Source organism: Nicotiana tabacum, chromosome 3, assembly GCF_000715075.1.
Source record: "Nicotiana tabacum cultivar K326 chromosome 3, ASM71507v2, whole genome shotgun sequence".
Classification (NCBI taxonomy): Eukaryota; Viridiplantae; Streptophyta; class Magnoliopsida; order Solanales; family Solanaceae; genus Nicotiana; species Nicotiana tabacum.
In genome coordinates, this window is record NC_134082.1 from 110,500,668 (window position 1) to 110,526,703 (window position 26,036).

The 26,036-nt window shown below is 34.8% G+C and overlaps 1 protein-coding gene across 1 annotated transcript; it reads right to left on the reverse strand.

Moving 5' to 3' along the window:
- Positions 1-766: 766 nt before the first annotated feature.
- Positions 767-3,341, reverse strand: LOC107795422 (uncharacterized). The gene is made up of 3 exons (XM_075249786.1): positions 2,853-3,341; positions 1,825-2,035; positions 767-1,620 (listed from the first exon to the last, which is right to left on the reverse strand). The coding sequence occupies exons 2-3, from the start codon at positions 1,903-1,905 to the stop codon at positions 1,087-1,089; spliced, it is 615 nt and encodes a 204-aa protein (XP_075105887.1). The 5' UTR covers positions 1,906-2,035; positions 2,853-3,341; the 3' UTR covers positions 767-1,086.
- Between the last annotated feature and the right edge of the window lie 22,695 nt (positions 3,342-26,036).

The window sequence follows — 26,036 nt, forward strand, 5'->3', positions numbered from 1 at the left end:
CTATATTGGTGTGCCAACACTGTCGCTTTAAAATGTTTCAAAATCACCCTGAGGCTGTTCTAGAAAATATAACCTAAAATTATCATCGCATGGAAAAGAATTGGAATTGAGAGAGATTTAGAGGTTTTTTTTTGGAAAGGTGGTTTGAGGATTACAAAATTATTAGGAAAAAAAATACTTGTTCAATTTCATTTGATATGACGTTGTTTCCTTATTTATCCATTTGATAATTTTTATATTCAGAAACAACTTAACTTTATTTTGTTTATCTTAACCTTAATAACATGTTTTTGTAGCTACAACAATCTCATAGAATACATTTACAATCACAAATTCTAATTTTTTTTTTTTTAAACTGTGTGTCTAGTCAAACTATATCATATAAATTCAAATGGGGATAATAAAAGTTTAAGTCAAACCAAAAATACTTTTAAATTGAAAAGTTATAAGTTAAGATGACAAACTTATGAATTTTGACTAATTTTATCTCATAGGCATTTATGATATTTTACCAAAGGCGTAACTAATCTGGCTTACCGCACTACCATCATACACACAGACAGTTGAAATTTCATTACGTAGAAAAGAAGGAAAAAATATGTCTGGCTTGAGTCTTGACTAGCATTAATCAGCAGGAGCAAGTTAGAGATGATTTCAAATATATATGGAAAGATATTGAATGAAATAAAGGGAACAAACCATCCTCAAGTTTAATCTAACAAAGATAGCTTCAGGGAATTGATGTGATATTACAGACTCAATTCTCGCGGCGTAGGGCAATCACATAAGATTCCCATATAGATATGTTGTGAGTTTAAGTACAGACGACTAGTCAATTATATATCCAAGAACTCAAATCTAAGCTACTTTAATTTGGGTAGCTCTCAAATCCCAAAAATATCGTTAGTGAAGCAAATAGGACCGATCATAAGATAAATTTGATCCTGCAGGTGAAACAAAATATACTAAGATTCACACAAATTAAATCACAGAAGTAGTCGGTAGGATGAAGTTTAAAATCTTCTCACACCGACTGATCATCAGCTCATGCATAGATCAAATGTACTTTTTTGTTTTTGTTTTTTTTCAAGTCATATTCAAACTCAAAACTTGAAAAAGCCAAGGAGGATTATTCAATGAATCTTGTCTAAATTGCTCTTCAACATTTGGATTAGTTTGTCTTGCACCAAGCTGGAAACTCGGATTCGAGACGGGTAAATTCTCAAGTCCCCATTTATGGCCATTTAGATCATTTCTTGGATTCCTTGCTGAAGTTGAAGGCTTTATAATTTGGCTAGAAGAGCCCGTGGAATTAGAAGAAGAAAAACTTGGTGCAGAATCAGAATTAGCTATTTTTCTCCTGCGGTTGTAACTTGACAGGCCTAAAGTTAACTCGAGTTCAGTCTCATCTTCAATAATATTATCTTGACCAACTGATTCTGCAATATGCTCTTGATCATTTGGCCTTATTTCCAAGTCAAAACATTGACGGATCTTCTTGTTTGAATCAAGAATATTATTATGATGGTTTACCACTTGATCTTTCACTCGTTGCCGGCTACTTGAAATGTTTTTCATCAGTAACTTCTGGGTTTGATATAGACGATGAAGTTCGTACACCTGTGTTTCGGAGAGAACATGTAATTGACATTCGTGCATCCAAGTGTGCAACCAAAGACAAATAATGAATCAGAATGAGTTATCATTATAAAATTTTAATATTGTCTTTTCAAATATGTGTATACATATAACTCAAGTAAAAGTGAAGTAGTTTATAAGAATATATATGGGGATGGGAGAAGTCCTGACTACTATTTTGATTACCTGCTCTCTGAAGATTTCCTCGTGCTTTAACATGGCCATCTTCATGTATTCCTTATCGTATGGATTGAGAAGCTTCTCCATTTTCAAAGCTGCCTCGGAATTTAGATTGCTTGAAACTGAAGAAATTCTAGGAAGAAGAAGGGACGTTTCTTTAATTCCACTCAATATCGGACAGAATTTTGAATTAATGTATATCCCCGCTTCTAAATCTCTACATAAAAGAAGCAGAAATCTGGGTAAGTTTCTTGAAAATGAATAAAGAAATAGTAGTCATTTATTTGTAGTATAAAGTAAGTTGATGGATGTCAAAGGCTGCCTATCAGGCTTCCAAATTTGTCGCACAAATGTTTTTGATGACTGAAGGAAATTAACGCACCCCTTTTATGGTATGGCATGTATGATTTTGTTTGTTATCGTTACATATATAATTACTGTCAGTTTGGGCCACGGCAATAATTAATAATATTACAAATTCCTATAGAGCATGTCTTAATATCACTATCATATGAACAGTAGTTATCGCGTAAAATCATGTGCATACCAAGAAAAAATACAGATATTTTTCGCCAAGTTCACAATATGCACATGCATCTCCGCCAATTAAAGCCAGTGCTTATCCTCGACTTGCTACTACTTTTTTTTTCGAAATTTCAGCTTTCTTCAATTGTTGGGTTATAAGGAAGAAACATACTATCAAGATAACTATTCCAGAAGCCAGCGACTTACATATTGAGTTGTACTATTTAATTCCCTTTAGTGTATGAAGGAAATTAAGGAAGAGGTTTGCTAGTCATCAGATAAATATTTTTGAGTCTCAAACAAAGTGCATAATCAGATAGATCGTTACTAGAATTAATTTGTATCATCACCAAATGACTAAAGAAATTGGTCATACCCCAGACTAATGCATGCAACCTTAATTTCATGTAGATGAAGTTAATATCTCATAGCAGTAACAAGAAACTAGGATTATACAAAATTAAGATACTCCAATAAGTAGAGACGAGTGATCAATTGAGCTTCTTTACCTGTAACGTAGTTGTACTTTTTATGAAGAGAAAAGAACAGAAGAGATAGGAGGTGAGAATTTTGAGGAGCTTGAAAAAACTTGAAACTCAGGCTTCCCTTCTTTTGAAAGAAGAGCTAACACCCCACCTTTGCCTTCACATTCCCCAGTATATACTGACCCGAAGATAGAAATTAAAAAAAAAAAAACATTAAAAGAAGAAAGAATAAAATAGCATTATTAGGACTGCTGAGGAAGAATTTAAGATTCTGTTTTTACAAACACAGAAATCAAAGCAAATGTTGTTGCATTTTTTGAGTTTGAGGAAAGGAGATAGAGACTAGCTAGTTAGGGAAGTAGGGAGGAAGCATGCCAAACAAATCCAGTGGCCTTAGCCAATGTGATTTGAGTTTTGTGAAAGAGATGCCCCAGACAAGTCCAGCACTGCACATCATATTTAAACATTTTCTAAACACGATAACATATTAAATAATACATATATTGTTGTACTGTCATATAATGCAGGGGAAAGAATAATATATAGTTGTATATACATATGTGGATCACACCAGAAAGTAAGGTTGTACAAAGGAAATCGAGAAACCGCATCAACCCAATAATCCGAGTCAAACCGAGAAAAAAATCTGACTATGATTTGGTGTTGGAAAAAAAACCCCGACCATAATTGGTTTAGTTTAGTTTTAACTAAAGAAAGTCAAACCGAAACCAAACCTACCCGACATTACATATATAGAAATTTTAGATATATTTAATATATAAATATACTTATTGTGATGTAATTTATAAATATTTCTTAAATTTTTTCATAATTTTATCTTTTAAAGTATTATTTCAAGGTTGGATTTAGAACTTTTGAATGCTTCAATAAGTTTTATAGTCATTAATATTAGTAAATTAAATAATGCTAATAAAAGCCCAAACCAAAATCAAATCTAACAAAAGACATTCAATTCAATACTACGAACGGGAATGTATTGAATATCTATTTTTTGTTTTGCAATAATTTAGATAAAAATGCATAACCTATTTTTATTTTTTCTTTAGCGTTTAGTCATGTTAATACTCCCTTATTAGTCTACTTATTTTAGCATGACTTAGTACTTTTAGATTATGCTTATTTTTATTATGGCTTTTTCATTAGCAATATTCATATTACATAATTTTATTGTCTTTATTATAGAATATTTTAGGATAATGTCATGACACATCTCATATTTCGTATTATTTTCTTGGAAAATACTTTATATAGTTGTATCTTATTAGGATTAAAGAAATATTTTGAGCATAATTTATATGTTTTGTTCTACGAAGATTTTACCGGAAAAAAAATCTGAATAACCCGAGAAAAATTGAGAGTGAAAAACCCGAGTTTTATTGGTTTGGTCTTTAAATTTAATAACCCAATACAATTAGTTTAGTTTGGTAATTGTAAAATTCAAACCAACTCGATCTATGTACACCCCGCCACAAAGGAGAGTTTAAGGCAATCATCAAAATAACAGCTTAGGAATCACATGCAATACAAGAATACAATATAACCTTAATTCTGTACACAGTTGTCGCAACCTTTACCTTATACTTGTAATAGAGTCGTATCTGATATTGTCCCCAATCCCCATCCCATTCTTGTGGTCTTAGAAGGGTTTGGGGGAGGGGAGGTGGCATCACCTGGCCCGCCGACAATAGATCTGATCCTGGCCGTACCTTTTGTGGGTACCCTTTCGTATGATCCAAAAGGTGATCAACTTATCTTGAATATTTACCCACATCATGCTACGCCTCAATTATTGTACACACAAGATATATTATTTTAAAAAAAAAAAACAATTATGTGTTATTAGCTTATGATTACAGATTTAATTTACATACATTACAATATAATATAAAGTTTTTTTACTATTAGTATAATTTTATCGATCATCACAATAGTTATTACTATTAATTTTTAGGTTATCGTACGAGGCTTGATACTTATTGATGTAGATCAACAAACAATTATGTTTTCTTTACTCATGGGTAAAATTTTAATATATATACACACTAACAGTATAAAAAATTGTACTATCAGTCGAATTCGATCTTTCATACCAGATTATTACTTTAGTTTCCAAGTTATCTCATATTAGTCTTATTATGAAGTTACTTGTTGCATAAATTAGCTTAAGTTAATAGGGAAAATTTATATAGTGTCAATGCATTAAACTCTATGATTAATATTACTAATATAATATATTGTCCATCGATTCTGATTAACTGGATCTTGTCCTTAACTCCCCACGGTGGCCAACGCATCAACCATCTAAACCTCAATTACATAATGTCATGGACATTAAATGCGACCATGTGATGAGCTTCTTAACTAAATTATAACTATGTGATGGAAACCATGGCTTAGATTCATTGATTGTTCAATTAGATTGTTTATGTTAGACTGAGTTAAAAGTATCGTAGGTCTACGGCCTCGAATATATAAGAGCATGTGCACATTTATAAGGCAAACTTGGTTGGATGGATAGACTTCAATTAAATTATTTAGGGGAAAAGAATAATAGAGCTGGGTTTGTCTTTGTCGTGTTTTTAGCCGTTCTAATTGGTACAGATGGATTAGAAGATAGAGATACTCCAACACATATCATGACTATGGAAGAGAGATGGATTTAGCTTTTTACCATTTTAAATTGGAATATATGTTTAAATCATGTAAAGTTGCTACGAGTATAAAGTAAAGCGAAATCAACATCCAGCGAGCTAAAAGTAACAAAGGTAAATGCCCATCGTTTCAAAATTATACTGTTCAAATCGAATAAAAATAAATATAAAAATTGTTCTTTTCTCTTAATATAAGAGAAACTTCTAAGTATAATATGTATTTTTTTTGGCTCTCATTGTTAGATTTCTGGCGCGACCACTTTCATTACCCGAGTCGTACAGAGGGACTCTTAAGAAATTAATTTATTATATATAAATTAATTAATTTTGAACTCAATAACATTAAAGATAAAATCCTAAATTCATAAATTTCAAATTTTGCCTCTGATTATACTTAGTAAATCCATACGGAAATAAAATTTTACGGTATTAATATAGATACATACTATGTGAACTTGTAACATCATAATTGTAGAAGAATCCAAATCCAAAAAGAAAAAAAGGAAAAGAAAGAAAGATGCAAAGAATGTGTGTGTCCATATGATAAAAATCAAAACAAAATGATAGCAGTTGGAGAGAGAGAGAGGAGAGGGACATTGAAGCACGCGTTGCCGGTTCAAGAAGGTGCAGAAGTATGGGGGGTGGTAGGGTCCTTTTGGGTTTGCTAAAAGGCTGAGCCCACGCCCTTAGCTTATTTCTGTTACCACTTGGTCCCATATATCCCTTTATAAAAAATGGGCATCATCACATATAGTACTAATATGAGTAGATGATGGTACTATTAATTATCACTTTGTGTTTCCATAATTCAAAACATGACTCAATTGTTATTCCCAACTTGACCTTACCTTGTTGGTGCAGCGGTTCAGTTCTTGCTACCTCAGTGGATCTTCACATATCACCTATACTAGCAAGTGACTAGCAAGTAATAAAGCTAATCATAGCTCATGATTTTTGTATTTGCTATGGTATATTGGATGGGATAGGGTTGGTATATAGGGGTAAAGATAGCTAGCTAGATAATAGTAAGGATTTGTCATTTGTCGTGCAGGTGTGTGAATAGGATATGTCTTAACCAAAATGCTCTTTTCTTTTGTTTCAATTTAGATAACATATTTCACTTATCGAGTGTCAAACTGATCCAAATACTCTTTTCTTACTTCTTTTATTTTAATTTAGATGATATATTTTGCTTATCGAGATTTAAGCTGATCCAAATGCTCTTTTTTTAAATGTTAAAATTTTAATTTTAAATTACTAAATTAAACTGATCGAATTTAGGTTCAACATTTAGTCAAATCAACTCTCGATAAGGGAAATATGTCATCTAAATTGAGACAAAGAGAGTATATATTAACAATGTACAAATTGCTATTATATCAAGCTTGCAATAAAGAGTTATCTGTGTTAATAGTTATATTAAAATAATTCATATATGCACAAAACTTAAATTCAACCAAGATAATGCATGCTAGTACATTTTCAACAGCAAATGTGCATCATCAATCTTTTAGTGTTCAGACGAAAGATGAGATATTTTCTTTGAATAAATCCTCTGTCCAAAACTGAAGGATCTTCAGCCACAATTAATTTTTCATCACTTTACCAAGAAAGTCCTGCCAAAAGTAGTATGATATCTTCCTCTCTTTCATGATTTACTACTGTTTCTCTCCTTCAGGATCCACAGTTTCCTTTTGGCTCCTTCCGCTTTTTATGCTCTTTTTGTCAAATCTACGCCTAAGACTGGAAATAGAAAAAGAAGAAAAAACCCACAAGAGGGCACCAATCCTTCTATTTTTTGCAACCAAAAAAAAAAAAAGAAAATTAAAAATTAAATAAAATATTGACTCGTCACTGGATCTAGAGTTTTAGATTTGCATGAAATCTTGTTTTCGATGGTACAGATAAGTCAAGACTTGTTTCTTTCTAGCTATGGGGTTAAGTAAAGGGCGTGTGTTTGTGTGTGCGATGAGATCACGGGTGGGATTATGAATTAAATGACAGGGACTAACTATATACAGATTAAACTGAATTAATTAATTAATTACTAGGGATAATGACATTAATCATAACATGTATACACGCTAGCTGCTCACACAAATCTATGTAGGATATATGAAATGTCTATACTGCCTCTATTTTAGTCTGTAGCACAGAAAAAAGTATACTACTAACATGCATATGTAGCTTTCTTCCCAATACAAATAGCACCATCATCCTTGTGCATTTTAAGAAGGCTTGCGAATTATTTTATTCTCTCTGAGTTTCACTGCTAAAAACCTTTTCTTTGTCGCCAACTAGTGAAACAGATATTCTCTTCTTCCCACATCTTTGTTACATGGAATTCCACGAGGAGAAAGAAATATAGACCCACAAGCCTTGAGCCTGGAGATCTAATTGCTAAAATCTGTACCTCTCTTTCCTAACGTGGGACAAAACTGCTGACAAGACTCTCACACTATTGATGATATTTAAAAAAGAAAAAAATTATTTTTATACATTGATCATATAAAGAATATTCACTTTTTAACATCCTTAATATGTTGTAGCATGTAATATGTTTTATTTCTAAGTCATTAATCTGACTTATTATTATGCAATTAAGTTACATGTAGTTATGTATTACATAAATTAATAGTGTAAAAGTTCCAACTTATAATAAATATCAGTGTCAAGTTGCTGTCTAGCTAGAAGTCTTAGGTTATTCATTTTTTTATTGCTTCACACAACTTGTCCACTTAGCCAAATGGTCCGGCAAGAAAGAGATTCAATTTAAAATGAATAATTGTACCTACTAAGCCATAGAGGCAATATCATGAAATGGGTTCACACATATTAAAGGTGTGACAAACTTAAACTCAAAACTCAAAACATCCATATGGACCCCTACAAAAGGGGATGATGATCGATCTGATATGAAATAAGAAGAAGAAAAATATAGTGGGAAGGGTAGAGGCTCCACCAAACCCAACGTCCTTGTCAATCAAAATTTAGGTTATGATCGAAACAGAGGTAGAAATGGATATATCATAAAAGGAGTTTGCGTCACCCACTCATGACATGCACACTACTACTCCTTCTAGAAAAAGAATTGTGAAATACGACACTAGCCTTAAAGGCAAAAATACATACGAGGCTTAATTTAAATTTATCTACAAAAACAAAAGACTGGAGTAGTAGATAAGTTGTATTGACAGAAATGTATTATTGGACTCTTGTCCCCATTCCCGCCTTTGTCACTGTCTGTCCTTAATTTCTTCTTCTTTTTATCGTCATCATACATATATTCAGGGGTTCAGTTTAGCCACACATATTTGAAACTCATAAGAATCATTTCAATGGCATCATTGGTTCCCTGAAATATTTCAGATTAGAGTGCTTGCGGGCCACCTTTCATTATAAGCAGCATTCTATTATTCTTTATGCATTTGCTTCTTTGATTGAGAAGCAAACTTCATATTTATGTTACCAAAATAATCTTACTCAAGTAGGTTAGTGGTATGGCTGTCCAACGGGACGAGACGGGACGGGATCAAATTAACGGGACGGGACGGGACGATATTTAAGCGGGATGGAGGCGGGACGGGACGAAACGGGACGAAACGTTCGTCCCATCCCGTCCCGCTAACAAACGGGATGGGACGGAACGGGACGGGAACGGGACGGGTTCGTGGGCCTTAAGTGTATTTTTTTTAAAAAAAAAAACGTCTAGTTTTTGAAATTTACTATGTTTTTAAAGTTTGCAACGGCTAGATTTTTGACTTATTTAATAAACTTAAATGTTACTATGTTAAAATGAAAATTAGAAAACTAAGTAAAGAATTATAAAATATTAAAATAAAAGACTTGTAATGAAATATTCTAGTAATTATAAATTTATAATAGAGTTATAATTTATTTAATATAATTTCAAAGTATTAACTATTAAGTAACTAAGACAATTCATAAATAAAATTCAACGCTTAGAGCCTTTTATTTTATTAATAGAACTTTCAAATCTCAAATACAAATATAATTCTTTTGAAGAGCACCTAATCTACGCAGCCACCTTCTAGGAAGGGTTCTGTTTGAACTAGGCCTCTTAGTAGCCAATTACAAATTATCATACTAATATTTGTAAGCTCCTATATAACTTTTTTGTAACTTATCAATAATATCTCTCGGACATTCTGCTGGAATTGGCAATGTTGATTGATGTTCCATGAGTTCCATGTTGTCATCGCTCCCAGTGGTTAGTATCTCATTGTATTCTTCTTCTTCCCTAGTGGTTAATTTTTCAAAACCAAGATTTCTTCTTTCTGCATTAATCCAATCTATGAATAATACGGAAATCTCTAGACTGTCCTCCGCTAATGAATGTCTCTGATCTCCAATTTGAAATCTTACCGCGCTAAAAGCACTCTCCGATGCTACTGATGATGCTTGAATAGCCAGGATATCTCGGACCATAATTGAAAGTGTTGGAAAAGCCTTGCCACGCTCCCTCCACCATGACAAAAGTTGTTCCTTGCCTTCTTCGTCTTTAATATTTTCCAATCCTTGATTAAGATAAGAATCAAGTTCATCATCAATAGAGGAATCAAAACCTGTTATATCATCCATATCTTTCCATAAAACTTCTGCTCTAGACTTAGAAGTAGAAGGAGCAGTTTCACAACCAGTTATATCCATAGATTTATATTTATCAAACATTGATCTAGCATAAGAATATATGCTAGCTTGGCAGTTTTCGAGAGATGCTTGTTCATTTTCTTGAATTTCTAAATTCTCATAAATTTTACGAACAAGTTCCTTTGCACCTCTTAGTTTTAAAGATGGGTTAAGTAGAGTAGAAATTAAATAAACTTCGGGAATAGGGAAAAAATACTTTTTAAATTTTAAAATCATTTCTTTAATGGCCGGTGCATAAGTTGGATTTTTTTATACTTAACAAATACAACAGAAATTCCACAAATATACCACAATATTTGTATAACAGTAGGATAATATATACCAGAAAATTGTTTTGTAGCATAATAAAAATTTTCTAAAAATTTAGTAAGCTCTCTGATCTCATCCCAATCAGAATCAACAATTTGATCAACAGGGTGAGCATTATGCATATTAAATACTTTTTGGATAGGCACCCGATAATCATAAGCAACTTTAAGCATTTCATAAGTAGAATTCCACCTAGTACAAACATCTTTTGGAACTTTTCTAAATGGAAGGTTAGCACTAGCACATTGTTGAGCAAATTCACGAATTCTACTTTGTTTATGAGCACGAAAAATATAGCCACAAGCATGTTGTATTTTACTACAAGCATCAGAAAATAAATTAAGACCATCTTTTACAACCAAGTTAAAAATATGACATGCACATCTAACATGAAAAATTGTTGGATTAATTGGACAAAGTCTAGATTTTAAGTTATTTGCTGCGGTTGTGTTAGAAGAAGCATTATCTAAGGTGATAGTTAAAACTTTATTAATGTGTCCATAAAAATCAAGTATTTGTAGAACAATAGTTGAAATATATGCTCCAGTGTGTTTTGAATCAACAAATTTATAACCAATAATACGTTTTTGTAAGTTCCAGTGATGATCAACCCAATGACATGTAACAGTTAAATAATCACAACCATTAGGACTACGACCTATATCAGATGTGATAGACACTTTACAATCTAAGTGAAAAAATACACAACGAATATACTGAAGATATTCGGTTTGAAATTTAAAAACACCATTTCTAACCGTGGTCTTAGGAAAACCTTGAAAAGCAGGGTTATAAGTTTCTTGTATATAATGCACAAAAGCAGGGTGAGAAGGGAAAGTAAAAGGTAAGCCACAGACAGCCACCATTTTTGCTAAGTTCTCACGATCTCTATCTTTGTTATATTTGCGTAAAACATGACCAGAAGCAGGGTCAAGTTGTTGTTGAATTTGATTAGAACCAGATCCGCTAGGAGTGTCAGTACTGATGGTAGGATCTATAATTTTTCCGGCTTCTATGTTAGCTTGTATCCATAAAGATTTGTGATCCCTTATTAAGTGTCTACTTAAACCCCCCGTCCCACCACTTGTTGTGTGTGCAAATACTTGCTTACATTTTTCACATATAGCACGATGATTGACTTTATCATGTTTAAAAAATTTCCATACAAGTGATGTTTTGGGACGTTCAGCCTTAGGCTTACCCCTTACAGGGGGTACAGGGGGTAAAGCTCCAGATTGAGATTGACTCTGAGTTGGAGCTTGTGTTGCGAGACTAGTGGGTGTTTCATCTAATTCTTCTTCCTCATTTTCTTCATCCTCATTTTCTTCATCCTAAAAAAAAATATCATTGCCAAATTGTCTTTGTAAAGTTTCATGATCTAATTGTTCTTCGACATGAACATCATAAAATGTGGGGGGTTGGGAAAATGAAGTTTCATCAACATGAGTCATTTCATCAATATGCTTTCTAATTCTAGGTCTAGGAGAAGGGTTAGGATTAGGATTACTACTACTTTCACTTTTACTATTTTTTTTACTGCTTTTTTTTAAAAATACCAAATATATTTTTAGGTGCCATAATTTAAATACGAAATTAAATTAAAAAAACTAACACAAATATTAAACACACAAATAAATTACACACAAATAAAATACGAAAATTAACACGTAAAGTAAACACAAAAATTAAGCACTAAAATGATACGCAAAAATTATATATTAAAATTAGGAGATGGAACGAGTGCAGCGTGATTAAATATTGAAACTTGAAGAAATTGCCCAAAATATTGCTCCAAATACTTGACTTAATTTGAAGCTTGAAAGTTGCTCCAAAAAATTTGCCCAAATACTTGAAAATTGAAACTTGAAAGTTATCACTTGATACTTGATAGTTGATAGTTGATACTTGATAGTAACAAAATTGAGAGAATAATATAGAATATAGATAGAATATTAGAATGTAAGAGATTTGAGAGAGAAGATTGATTTTTTGTGGGAAAAAATGAAGAAGAATGAGGGTATTTATAGTAGAAAATAGGGCCAAAGTGTAATTTAATAAACTTAGGGGTTATATTAAAAGTTTGGGGGGGGGGGGTAGGGGCTGTTTGGACCGTTGGCAACGACTATTTTTGCAATTTAAGCCGTTACCCAACGGCTAGTTATTTAAAAAAAAACTGGCGGGATGGGACGGGACAAAACGGGACAAAACGGGACGGGACAAACGGGACAAAATGGTCGTCCCGTCTTATCCCGTGTCCCGTTTAACATTGGCCCATCCCATTTAACTTGAAGCGGACCGGGACGGGACCGGGACAGCCATAGTTAGAGGTGACTCTTTTTTTCGTTATTCCTTTTAAAAGTGTAAATTTGCAAGTTAATCTACTATATAGATGGTTATAATTTGCCTTATTTTTTCAAGTTACTAATCTATTTATTATGAGTAGTTTCATTAATTACCATTTAACATGAATTGATTATGTAATTTTTTTTATTAATGTATAGAAGTTAAACATTAAAATAAATCTTAAAAAGTGAGAAATGTCAAAACCAGATTCTCAAACAAGTGGATTCCACAATGACCTAACTTTTTGTTTAATATTGTAATACTCGATACTTCAGTTAGGACATTTAAGTCATTAGCCTAATAAATAAATAAATAATAAAAATAAAAAAAATAAAAAGAATTGCATGGGACAATGCCCATCCTATTGGATTTAGGGATTGAGAAATCCAACTCCAAACTTAAAGAAACAAAAGGAGTAGTTGCTGGAACAACTACTTGGACATCAACGTTATTGACAAGCTGAGGAAACGAAATTATTGGCAGTAAAATTTACAATTAAAGGAAGAAAGATTGGACATATATAGCAGCTTCAACTGAAAACTATCGTTTGGCAAAAAAAAAAAGGTTAGTTTTTCCATTCTGTTGATTCTTCTTTAGTTTCTGGTGGATTCCTTTAAACCCCGATTTCTGTGTATGGGATTTTATCGGGTATTGAAAATTTAATACAAAAAAGGGATATTGTGGATAATAATATTTAAGTTTAGAATTATATACATGATTAAGGAAATTGAAAGTACAGGGAATAAACTATATAAATTGCCTTTTTATTTAAAAGATTTTGGACTAATCTAAATTACCCATAGCATGGGTAAATATAATTCGGCGAATTGATGATAAAATATAAAATTTGGAGGATTGGGTATCCTAAATTAGTGATGAATTTAGCCTAAATGAGGCAATTAACACAAGATCGCTGTTGATGTGGTTATAGATTGATTGAAGATGGATCGTTTGAGGTGACGAGTTTGATCTTCCGCATGAGTATTGTGAGTAGTAATCTTACCTCAATTTGTATTTTCATAACCTGCATAGTTTATATATGATTTTGAAAAATAGATGTGTTACCGATGCTTTGAAATTGCATGTGGGACAAGTCCTTTACTTGATATGGTACCGAACAGTGTACTTGAGATGTTTACCGGTTAATCTAAATGTTTTCACCGTTACTAGATATGTTATACCATTACTTGAGATGTTACAATTGTTTAAATTATTATCACTGTTACTAGACATATTCTACAGTTACTTGAGACACGCTTACCGTTACCGAAATAAAATTTCAAGAGTTGATAAGAAATTATATGACCTTTATAATTTTTAAAATATTTTTGTACGAGTATTTACTGTTTACTAGAAAGAGTATTAATGGGAGGAGACTTTGAAGGATCTCGTAGCTAACGACGGGTTCGTTAGACCTGGTGCACCTTGTATTTACCGATTACCGAGTACAGTTATAGCCATCGCTAGTGGGAAGGTAGAACTAGCATATAGTTACAGTTTTTTCCTCGAGTAGGGACCTACAGTTATATTTGACTCCTTTTACGAAGGGGTCCTCACAATGATATAGATACATGATCCTTTCTTGGAAACCTCCCAAACATAAGGAATTGATTGATATAGTGCTTACCGAGTTTATTACCGAATTATTAAATTGATTTCTGTTACAGGAAATACATAATGAGACTGATTATTCTCAACCATTTTGAAAGGGCATCTTATTTCTGAATTTCTAAATTTTATTATACAAGCATGTATTTCTGACTTGTCCCCGATCAAAAATGGTTGTGGTTAAGTGTTATTACTCACTGAGCTAGTGACTCACTCCCCGCTATTTTTTTTATATACAGAAAAAGCAGTTGAGGCGAACGAAAATTTCGTTAATTAGAGTACACGAGTTGATAGTTTTTGGTGAGCCCTGCACTTGTTCGTGTGGGCGAAGACTAGTATTTCACTTTCTATCCGTATTTTTAAGATGAGCTTAGTATTATCTTATTTATAAGGTTGATATTGTTGATGAAAACTCATTTGTTAGTTCATGAAGATTGTGGTTGATTTAGGTAAATATTGGTTGGTTGTTAATTATTTATGAGACAGGAAAACTTTTGAATAGTCTTAATAGGGAAAACTCTATCCGATTTTCTGTAAATTATCGGTGATGCTTACTTGGGAGCACTTGCTCCTAAGTGCCGGTCATGATCCTAAATTGGGTTGTGACAAAGTTGTATCAGAGCTTAGGTTATTCTTGTGACTAATGGAGCACACGTCGATAGTAGAATCTCAATTATGGTTATGTAGCTGGCCATTCCCATAATCGTAATTCTGCAAGGGCGTGATAAGATGCATCTTGTCTTCTTTCTTAATCCTCCGTACGTGTGTGGCGATTTGGGTCAAATAACTGAATCTATCATTACTTATCCTATTCATGTGTGGCTCGGACCAATTTCCATATAATAGAATTTGGCTAGAGGTTCAAACTTCAAAGACGTCAAATTTCGTCAATGGACATTCAACCATCTCCAAGAAAGAAATGCTACATAAGTACTATACAAGACCAGTGAAAGGCTCATTGATCCATATGAGGTGTTTCCCGGTAAGATGCATAATAGAGTTTATTTCGAAAATTTATACTAATCTACCACTACAGCGATAGAGGAGTACTATAAAAAAAAAGGTACTTACCTCCTTGAATTAAAAAAATTGAAATCTTTATGGATATAATGGATAAACGTAAGAATAATGAGCAAAAAAAATAGGGGCTCTAAAGTCCTCATGGACCTAGAAGATTATAGGAAACAACAAAATATTCTTAATAAAGTTCCTAAAGTTGAAACAACTAAGTTTACTATTTCTGATAGTTCAAAGGATCCTTAAAGGTTTTAGTAAAATACTTACCATGTTATGAGCTATAGGATATTTCATGAAAAGGTCTATGGAACAGGCAACTTTTAGACAAGAGAACATGGCGAATACATGAAATGCTAGTGTACTCTTAGGGATGCCAACAAGAGCAACACAACTAATTTGGGAATAATTTCACTAAAGGACTTATGAATCACTTTCTACTTGTCAGTTTGTGACGTGAACTTGCCTGCTATATCATTTAAGAAATTGATTTAGACAATGAGTATAAATACATATAACACCAAACTTTCTCAGATGTATACACAAGCAACATCTTAAGTTTAGAGGCTTGTTGAAAGGTTGATTAATTATTTAAACAAGGTAATAACTGTATGAAATTACAAGGAGGGGGGGTGAATTGTAACTCTTTTAAAAATAATTGCTTATTAGTTGACTTATTACTTGAGTAGTCGACTAGATATGATAAATTGACAGATATAATAACAGGAAGTAAATTGCAGAAAGTAATTGCAGGAATTAAAGACACCAGGATTTTTATACTGGTTCGGATTCAATGTGAATCCTAGTCCAGTCCCCTTGAGTTGCAAGGGAGTTCTCTTTAGTCAATGAGTTTCTTCCGAGTACAGTTTTAGTGAATTTCACTCAGTTTCTCTAGCACTCGTTTTTGATACAATGTCTCACCAGTGCTATGCTCTCTTTCTTTCCCTAACTTGTTACACAGCAGATACTAGTGAACTACAATGCTTGTTTGCAGTAGAATAAAGAGAGTGATTTTGGTTTGATCAAAGTATGTACACTAGGGTTTACAACGAGGTATAAATACTTTGATGGATGGTAGAGGCTTGACAACCTAAGAGATTTGATCCATGGAAAGAATTGATTCTTTCCAAGAATAAGGAATGAGTCGTTGCTTCTCTTGATTGCTTTCCTTCAGCAGAGATACGAATGAAGATTGCTCCTTGATTGTTGGTTCTTCCAAATGCGGTCGCGTACCAAATCTCCTCGTATCCTTCAATCTTCTGTGATTCTGCCCTTGATTTGTGCCTTTACTCAAGGCTTATTTGATTCTTTCCAACTCAGCTAATCGTTGTTATTGCTGATTGATTTGTTGATTAGATTCCGCCTAGATTTGCGAGACCTTTCCAGATTTGCCGATTGTATGCTAGCGGCGCAGGAAATAGGTAAGGGTGTTGCAGATGGCCTCCTTTAATTGTTAAAAGCTTGTATTTGCAGAGACGCCCATAACACCAGCCTGTTGTGAACCTCCTTGAAAGCTTTGACAGCATTCTCCTTCACTCTGAGAATAGCAACTCTGATTTTTGACACGTCAGACCCTGTTTCCTTGGAAATAGCATGAATGTCACCTACAGTAGACTGAGTGGCTGAAAGAAGGTTCTTGATGTCAGAGAGTTGGGAGTTAATAGTGCAAACTTCTCACTAAGCTCAGAACTGACAAGATTAAGAGGAGGAATAACGGGTGAAGATTTGGATTCTATAGGGGCCTGCTTTGCTTCACTCTCACTTTTCTTAACCCAGGAGCCCTTGATACTCACATAACCCATACTAGGAAAAGCTCTAGAATTATAGGACTTAGAGACAGTGATGAATGGATAGTTGAACAGAGAAATTTGATGGGCTTCTAGAATATGAGTGATTGCCATATCATAGGGTAAACTAGTTGGATCTTCAGCACTTTCTATCATGAAATTGATAACCAAGGAGGAAAGCTTGATTTTGAGTTTGGTGATAAGGCAGTAGACAAAGAATGTATCTCTTTGAGAGAAGGTTGAAAAGGAACCGGTGAGGGGAAACAGGGTGATTGCCACAATATGGGCCAGAACCCGAGTTTCAAAATTGACATCACTGGGGCCCAATTGGTTTGGAAGGATTTCAGAGGGACATTCAACAATGCACTGTTTGGCTTGGTCAAAAGAGATTCAAAGTCATCAGGCCACACGTTTTTAAACAGAGTAGGGAAACCAAAGCAACGACATTGAAAAAGTGAGTCAAACAAGGCACAATCAAGAATAATGTGCTTACCTAGCACTAGAGATTCCAACCTCTCCGGTTTACTAGAGCGAAGATTTGCATAAAACATTTTGACCAGGGGTTCATATATCTTAGGCGGAGCAATAGAGAGGAATTTTTCCCATCCTTGATAAACAAAAAGTTCTTTAACCTTACAGTTAAGGGCTTCCATATCATCAAGATCCACGACCCTTCCATGGGCGATGGGCTTGTATTTAAGAGTAATGAAAAGATCCCTATTTGGGGTATCCCAGAAATTTAGTTCAGACTCGAGTGAGGCAGAGAAATCAACCTTTGATTTCTTTGGGGTGGATGAAATATGGGGATCTTCCATGGGTCGCTTGCCTAAAGCTTTTTCTCCTAGAAGTTGGGAGTGTTCAGAAAAATCTCCCTGAGATGAGGCGAAGCCTTCAGAGTAATCAGACCCTAGGTCTACTTGCTTAGGAGGCGTAGAAGGGGGTTTTGCTTTGGAGCGGGTACTCTTTCTAGTGGAGGCAGAGGGATTTTTGGAGTGTTTCGCCATTGTAGAGAAGGGGCTTTGCTAGAGGTATTGGAGATGAGAGTTACTGAAGGGGTTTTCTAACTTAAGAAGAGGGTTTTGACGGTTGAGTATAGGAAAGGAAAAGTTGTCAGTGGAGAAGACGTGATGATTGGCTTTCCATCTTCGAACTGCGAACTAATGTGAAAGAAGCGAAAAGAGAGGGAAAAATTGGATGTGTAATTAAGGTGTGGGAAAAGGACAATTATAGCACTTTAAAAGTAACTGAGCACATAGGTCCTAAGAGTTATTAGAAATGCAAATAATACCAAGTAATTTTCTCAAAGTACAAAATCTTTCTTCTAACAAAGGCTTAGTAAAAATATCAGCTAATTGAGCAGAAGTTCCAACAAAGGATATTTCTATGTCTCCCTTAGTGAATAACCCTGAGCAATTAGTCTAGCTTTATTTCTTATGACCTTTCCATCCTCGTTCAATTTGTTTTTGAAAGACAAATAGCACTAGAATTATCACAAAACATTTGTATAGGTTTAAACGAAAGCTCATAGTCACCCAATTGATGAGACATCCACAGTAGTTGTGCACAACATTGCCCAATAGCAATGTATTCAGCTTCAGTAGTGGACAAAGTGACTGATGCTTGCTTTTTACTGTTCCAGGATATTAAGCCTTTCCTAGTAATTGACATGTGTCGTTTGTGCTTTTTCTATCTTCTTTATCACCTACAAGATCAGCATCTGAAAAACCTTCTAGTTTAAAAGAGTTAGAGCGAGCATACCACAATCCATAAGATATAGTTCCAATGAGATATCAAATGATTCTCTTTACAGCAGTCAAATGTGACTCCTTGGGAGCTGACTGAAACCTGGCACATTTACATACACTGAACATAATATCTGGTTGACTTGCTGTTAGATATAGCAGTGATCCAATCATTCCCCTATATTTGGTTTCATCAACAGGGGTGCCCTGTTCATCTTTGTCTATATTTGTAGCGGGGCTCATTGGAGTGCCAATTGATTTTGCATTGTTCATACCAAATTTTTGAATCAGCTCTTTTGAATATTTGGTCTGACATATAAAAGTTTCTTCTTCGGATTGTTGAATTTGTAGCCCAAGGAAGAACGTAAGCTCACTCATCATGCTCATTTCAAATTCGCTTTGCATAAGATTTGAAAATTCCTTGCACATAAAAGGGTTAGCACTACCAAATATAATATCATCAACATAAATTTGAATAATGAGGTTACCTTCTAATGATCATTTAATAAATAAAGTAGTGTCTATTTTACCTCTTGTAAAGCCATGATCAATAAGAAAGGTACTCAGCCTATCATACCAGGCACGTGGAGCTTGTTTCAACCCATACAGTGCTTTAGTAAGCTTATATATATGGTATGAAAATTTTGAGTCCTCCAAGCCTGGAGGTTGTTTCACAAAAACTTCTTCCTCGATAAATCCATTTAAAAAGGCGTTTTAACATCCATTTGAAATAGCCTGAATCCTTTAAAAGATGCGTATGCCAGAAGAATTTTTATGGACTCCAAACGAGCTACTGGGGCGAAAGTCTCATCATAGTCGACTCCTTCTTGCTGTGAATAGCCCTAAGCAACTAGTCTAGCTTTATTTCTTATGACCTTTCCATCCTCGTTCAATTTATTTCTAAATACCCACTTTGTTCCGATTATAGACACATTATCAGGTTTGGGTATTAGTTTTCACACTTGATTCTTGCTGAACTGATCTAATTCCTCTTGCATGGCTTGCACCCAGCTTGAATCTTTCAGTGCTTCCTCTATCTTTTTTTGCTCAATTTGAGAAATTAATGCAATGTTTGCTTTCTTCTTGAGAGCAGCCCTGGTTTTCATTCCTTCGTTTGGATCCCTTATAATATATTTCTGAGGATATTCGGGTTCGGTTCTCCATTCATTTGGTCTAATTGCATTTGTAGTCGACTCGATCTATGGATCTAGAATATTGCTGCTATTTTCACCAGTTGACTCGATCACCCCAGATGTATTAGTCGACTCTTGTGATTTTCCTTTATCCTGAGCTTCTTGAGTTTGATCTTCGTCACCTGCAGTAGTTCCTTTCTCGACCAAGAGATTATTTGTATCGAATATAACATGTACAAATTCTTCTACACATAAATTACATTTATTATAGACCCTAAAAGATCTGCTATTTAATGAATAACCAAGAAAAATACCTTCGTCACTTCTTGGATCAAACTTTCCAAGATTATCCTTACCGTTATTGTGAATGAAACATTTGCTTCCAAAGGGATGAAAGTAACTGATATTCGGACGTTTACCTTTCTAGAGTTCATATGGGGTCTTCTTCAGAATTGGCCTTATGAGGCAACTGTTGAGGATGTGAAAAGCAATACTTACACCTTCTGCCCAGAAGTGGTTTGGCAATGAATGTTCTAGTAGCATGGTTCTTGCCATATCTTGGAGAGTTCTGTTCTTTCTTTCCACAACCCCATTTTGTTGTGGTGAGCATGGTGCAGAGAAATTATGAGTGTATCCTTGATCGTTACAGAAGTCTTCAAAAGCTCTGGTTTCAAATTCTCCTCCATAGTCACTCTGAATTTTTGAGATCAGATGTCCCCTTTCTCTTTCAACCCTTTTGCAGAAAATTTCAAAATTTCTTAAAGCTCCATCCTTATGAGACAATAAGATTACCCAAGTGAAACGTGAAAAATCATCAACATTAACAAATGCATACCTCTTTCCTCCTATGCTAGTAGTTCTAGTAGGCCCAAATAAGTCCATATAAAGTAATTGCAAAGGTTTTGAAGTAGATACTATATCTTTATTTTTAAAAGAATTTCTGGTATGTTTACCTATTTGACATGCATCACAAATATGAGTTCTAGAAAAATTAAATTTAGGCAAACCAACAACTAAATCATGTTTGGACAGTTTTTCAATCAAATGCATGCTAGCATGACCTAGTCTCCTATGCCATAACCATGGATCATTTAGACATAGAAGATAAGCAAATATGACCATCTATCTTTTCAAAACCATCAAGTATATAAACATTTCCATACCTTTTTCCAGGAAGAATTCTCTTACCTAATTCGTCTTCAATAACACAACCTATTTTCTTAAACTTTACCTCATATCCAGAGTCGCAGAGTTAACTTATGCTCAAGAGATTGTAGTTTAGTCCACCGATGAGATAAACTTCAGCAATGTCACAATTATTATTGAAGGTAATTGTTCCAGTACCGACTATTTGCCCCTTGAATCGTCTCCAAATTTAACACTTCCTCCATCGATTTTTGTAACTTCTTTGAACAGGTTTTTGTCTCCTGTCATATGACTGGAACACGCACTATCTAGATACCATTTTCCTTTGTGGCTTACTCTGTGGTGTTCCTGCAAGACAAGATGATTACTTTCTTTTAGGTACCCAAGCTTTCCTGGGTCCTAGAGGGTTAGTAGTACTAGGTTCGGAATTTTTTGGTTTCCAAACCCATCCTGACACATTTGATTTACGAAAATAACAAAAGAAATATTTATGCCCACTTTTATTACAGTAATGACATGTAGCTTCAGACCTGCTTATAGGTCTTTCATAAGTGTTTGAACTAGCTGTCTTAGTTCTAGCTGGTTCTTTCCCAGTTGACTTGTAAGTCACTTGGTCCGACCGACTGGTTGACTTGGTTCTGGTTGGTTCCTTTCCAGTCGATTTGTAAGTCGTCTGGTTTGACATAATAGAACTATGACTGGTGGATTTGTGCAAGCTGTTGAGTTGCATTTCCAAACCCTCAAATTCTTCCTGAAGTACTTCCTTTTCAATTTCACATACTTCATGTTTGAGTTTCTAGTCTTTAACCTCCCTAGTGAGTCTCTTAAGCTCATTCATCATTTTTTGAGACTCTTTCAAGGTTGAATCAAGAATATCCTGCAATTCATTACATCTTTCATAGTCATAAGATCTTACCTCACTAGTTTTACCTCGTGACGTGAAATAGTTCTCATTCTTGTCATCTGAATCGTCTTCATCTGTCCAGCATCCTGAAGTTTTGTTTATTTCATTTTCCAAAATTGTCATGAAGCAAAGATTTGCTATTTCTTCGTGGTCAGAGTCATCCTCATCGCTCCAGCTTCCGAAGGATTTGTTCTTGTTGAAGCCTCTAGAGATCTTCCTTTTCAGTTCTGGGCATTTAGCTTGAATATGCGCAAATTTTCCACATTCGTAGCATTTTCCATCGTTCTTGTCCTGTTCGTTGTATTGTCTGGATTGTCTTGGTGGGTATCTTCCTTTCTTTGTATTTCTGTATCTTCTCATCAGTCCATCCATATTTCTAGACATCATAGAAATCTCTTCTTGTAGAGCTTCAGGATCATCAATTTCATTTTCAGCCATTTCAGTAGAGGTTTTGAATGCAACTATTTTCTTTTTCTCTTCTTGATTTGTCTTTTTCAGATGCGTTCTTTCAAAAGCAATGAGTTCTCCTCGTAGTTCATCATAGGATAATTTGTTTAGGTCTTGAGATTCTAGTGTGACTACTTTGGTCTGCCAAGTGGTTGGTAGACTTCTGAGAATTTTTCTTACTTGATCACTACTGGTGTAGGGTTTGCCAAATGCCTTTAAGTCGCTAATTATTTTACTAAACCTGGCAAACATCTCTTCAATGGATTCTCCTTCTTTCGTTGAGAAGAGTTCATAATCATGAACTAGCATGTTGATGTGTGTTTCCTTTACTTTGCTGGTTCCCTCATAGGTGATCTCAAGTTTGTCCTACATCTCTTTGGTTGTGTCACAACTCGATATTTTCTTGTATTCTTCACCACTTATAGCATTATGAAGCAGGTTTCTTGCTTTGTTATTCACTTGTACCGCTTCCAATTGCTCTTTTGAGTATGAATCTATATCATCAGGATCAACAAGTGGTGGAGTGCTAGCAGGTAGGGGATAGTTTCCCTTTTTGATGACTCTCCAGACTTTGACATCATAAGCTTTAGCAAAGATTTCATTCGTACTTTTCAGTGAGAGAAATGTTGTCCATTGAAGTATGGTGGTCTAACTTGTGAAGTTCCTTCCTGAAAAAGAGCTCCTATGATAACTTGATTTGCCATGATCTTTTCTCACAAGCTGTTAAGCAAAAATAAAATGTGAGCCAGGCTCTGATACCAATTGAAATTACAAGAGGGGGGGGGGGGTGAATTGTAACTCTTTTAAAAATAATTGCTTATTAGTTGACTTATTACTTGAGTAGTCGACTAGATATGATAAATTGACAGATATAATAACAGGAAGTAAATTGCAAAAAGTAATTGCAGGAATTAAAGACACCAGGATTTTTATACTGGTTCGGATTCAATGTGAATCCTAGTCTAGTCCCCTTGAGTTGCAATGGAGTTCTCTTTAGTAAATTAGTTTCTTCCGAGTACAGTTGTAGTGAATTTCACTCAGTTTCTCTAGCACTCGTTTTTGATACAATGCCTCACCAGTGTTATGCTCTCTTTCTTTCCCTTACTTGTTACACAATAGATCCTAGTGGACTACAATGCTTGTTTGCAGTAGAATAAAGAGAGCGATTTTGGTTTGATCAAAGTATATACACTAGGGTTTACAACGAGGTATAAATACTTTGATGGATGGTAGAGGCTTGACAACCCAAGAGATTTGATCCCTGGAAAGAATTGATTCTTTCCAAGAATAAGGAATGAGCCATTGCTTCTCTTGAGTGCTTTCCTTCAGCAGAGATACAAATAAAGATTTCTCCTTGATTGTTGGTTCTTCCAAATGCGGTTGCGTACCAAATCTCCTCGTATCCTTCAATCTTCTGTGATTCTGCCCTTGATTTGTGCCTTTACTCAAGGCTTATTTGATTCTTTCCAACTCAACTAATCATTGTTATTGCTGATTGATTTGTTGATTATATTCCGCCCAGATTTGCGAGATCTTTCCAGATTTGCCGATTGTATGCTAATTGATTTCTTTCCTTATACATCATGAACCACTCCAACAGTCTTCTTTACTTATTGTAATTTATTTTCTGCACATGTATATTATTTGCATCATTAAAACAAGATCTAACACTGTATATATGAAGACATAAACCTATTATTGTCATGACCCGGATTTTCCATCCTCAGAAGTCGTGATGGTGCCTACTAATGTGAGCTAGGCAAGCCAATTATTGAACCATCTACCTTTTTACCAATTTTATTCTCTTTAACAATTACGAAGAAATAATATTTAAACAACGGAATTTAACATAAGCGGAAGAAATAAGCCATCTGAACATGAATATCTATTACAACTGTTTGATGTCTCGACTACCCAGAACTGGTGTCACAGTTTCACAGACGGTCTAAGAATACTACAAATAAAGGTCTAAAAGAATTTAATACAACACTGTCTCTCGAAATACATGTAAGAAATAGGAAGGTAGATAGAAAGGAGACGCCATGGCCTACAGACGCCTACAGGGCTACCTCGGGTCGCCTGATGAACAAGAGTCAACAATCTCACTACGGTCCGAAGTCTACAACACTGGGGTCTGCACAAAAGAGTGCAAAGTGTAGTATCAACACAACCGACCCCATGTGCTGGTAAGTGCCTAGCCTAACCTCGGCGAAGTAGTGATGAGGCTAGGACCAGACTACCAAATAAACCTTTGCAGTTATATAATATACAGCGGAAAATAAAGCATGAATAAGCAAGTAAAGATGGGAGGGGGAAACATGCTGCGGGGGTATACCAATATTAACAGTAAATCCAGAGTAGCAGTCTAAGGGCAGCTTAGAGTCCACAGCAAAATAAAAGAAACTAATATCCAAACTAGGCACACTTGTATGAATAATTGTTGCGGCGCGCAACCCGACCCCAATATATAACAACACTTTTGCGGTATGCAACCCGATCCATATCATTTGTCATTGTAGCGGCGTGCAACCCGATCCACATATATCATTGTTGCGGTGTGCAACCCGATCCATATCATTTGTCATTGTAGCGGCATGTAACCCGATCCAATATAATATTGTTGCGGTGTGCAACCTGACCCACATATAATATTATTGCGGCGTACAACCCGATCCACATATAATATTGTTGCGGCATGCAACCCGATCCAATATAACATTGTGCGGCGTGCAACCCGATCCACATATAATATTGTTGCAGCTTACAACCCAATCCAATATAACATTGTTGCGGCGTGCAACCCGATCCACATAATAAAATCAACAACAATCATAACAAGAGTCCCAACGAGGGATCAATAAGGTCTACACTATCCCGTCAAGGGATTCGACATCATAAGTAATTACGTCTTGGCAAGGGAGAAACAACTATAACCAAACTTGTTACAACATTTAACTACCTCAGCTATAACCAAACTTGTTCCAACATCTAACTACCTCAGCTATAACCAAACTTGTTCCTCGAGAATAACCATAATCCTTACCCAACACAAAGAGTCATCAACCTAAGCATCCATAATATCAATTAATAACACAATGCAAGGGAACCACAACTCAACAATAACCCGGCAAGGGGGCAACATAATGATCTATTCTCTTTCTCACTTTTACTTCACAATTCACTTTACAACTCGAGCCAATGCTATAGAGGTTCAATCACTTATACTTTCACAATTCGTTATACAATTGGAGTCAATGCTCCTCAATGATCATAGGTCACAATTCTTTCTACAACTTTACACAACAAATGGAAATCCTTACCAAAACATGAATAATATGACGAAGTCATGAAAATCACAATATAAGACTCACGGTCATGTTCAACACCAACGTATAGATACTCGTCACCATGCCTATACGTCGTACTCTACAA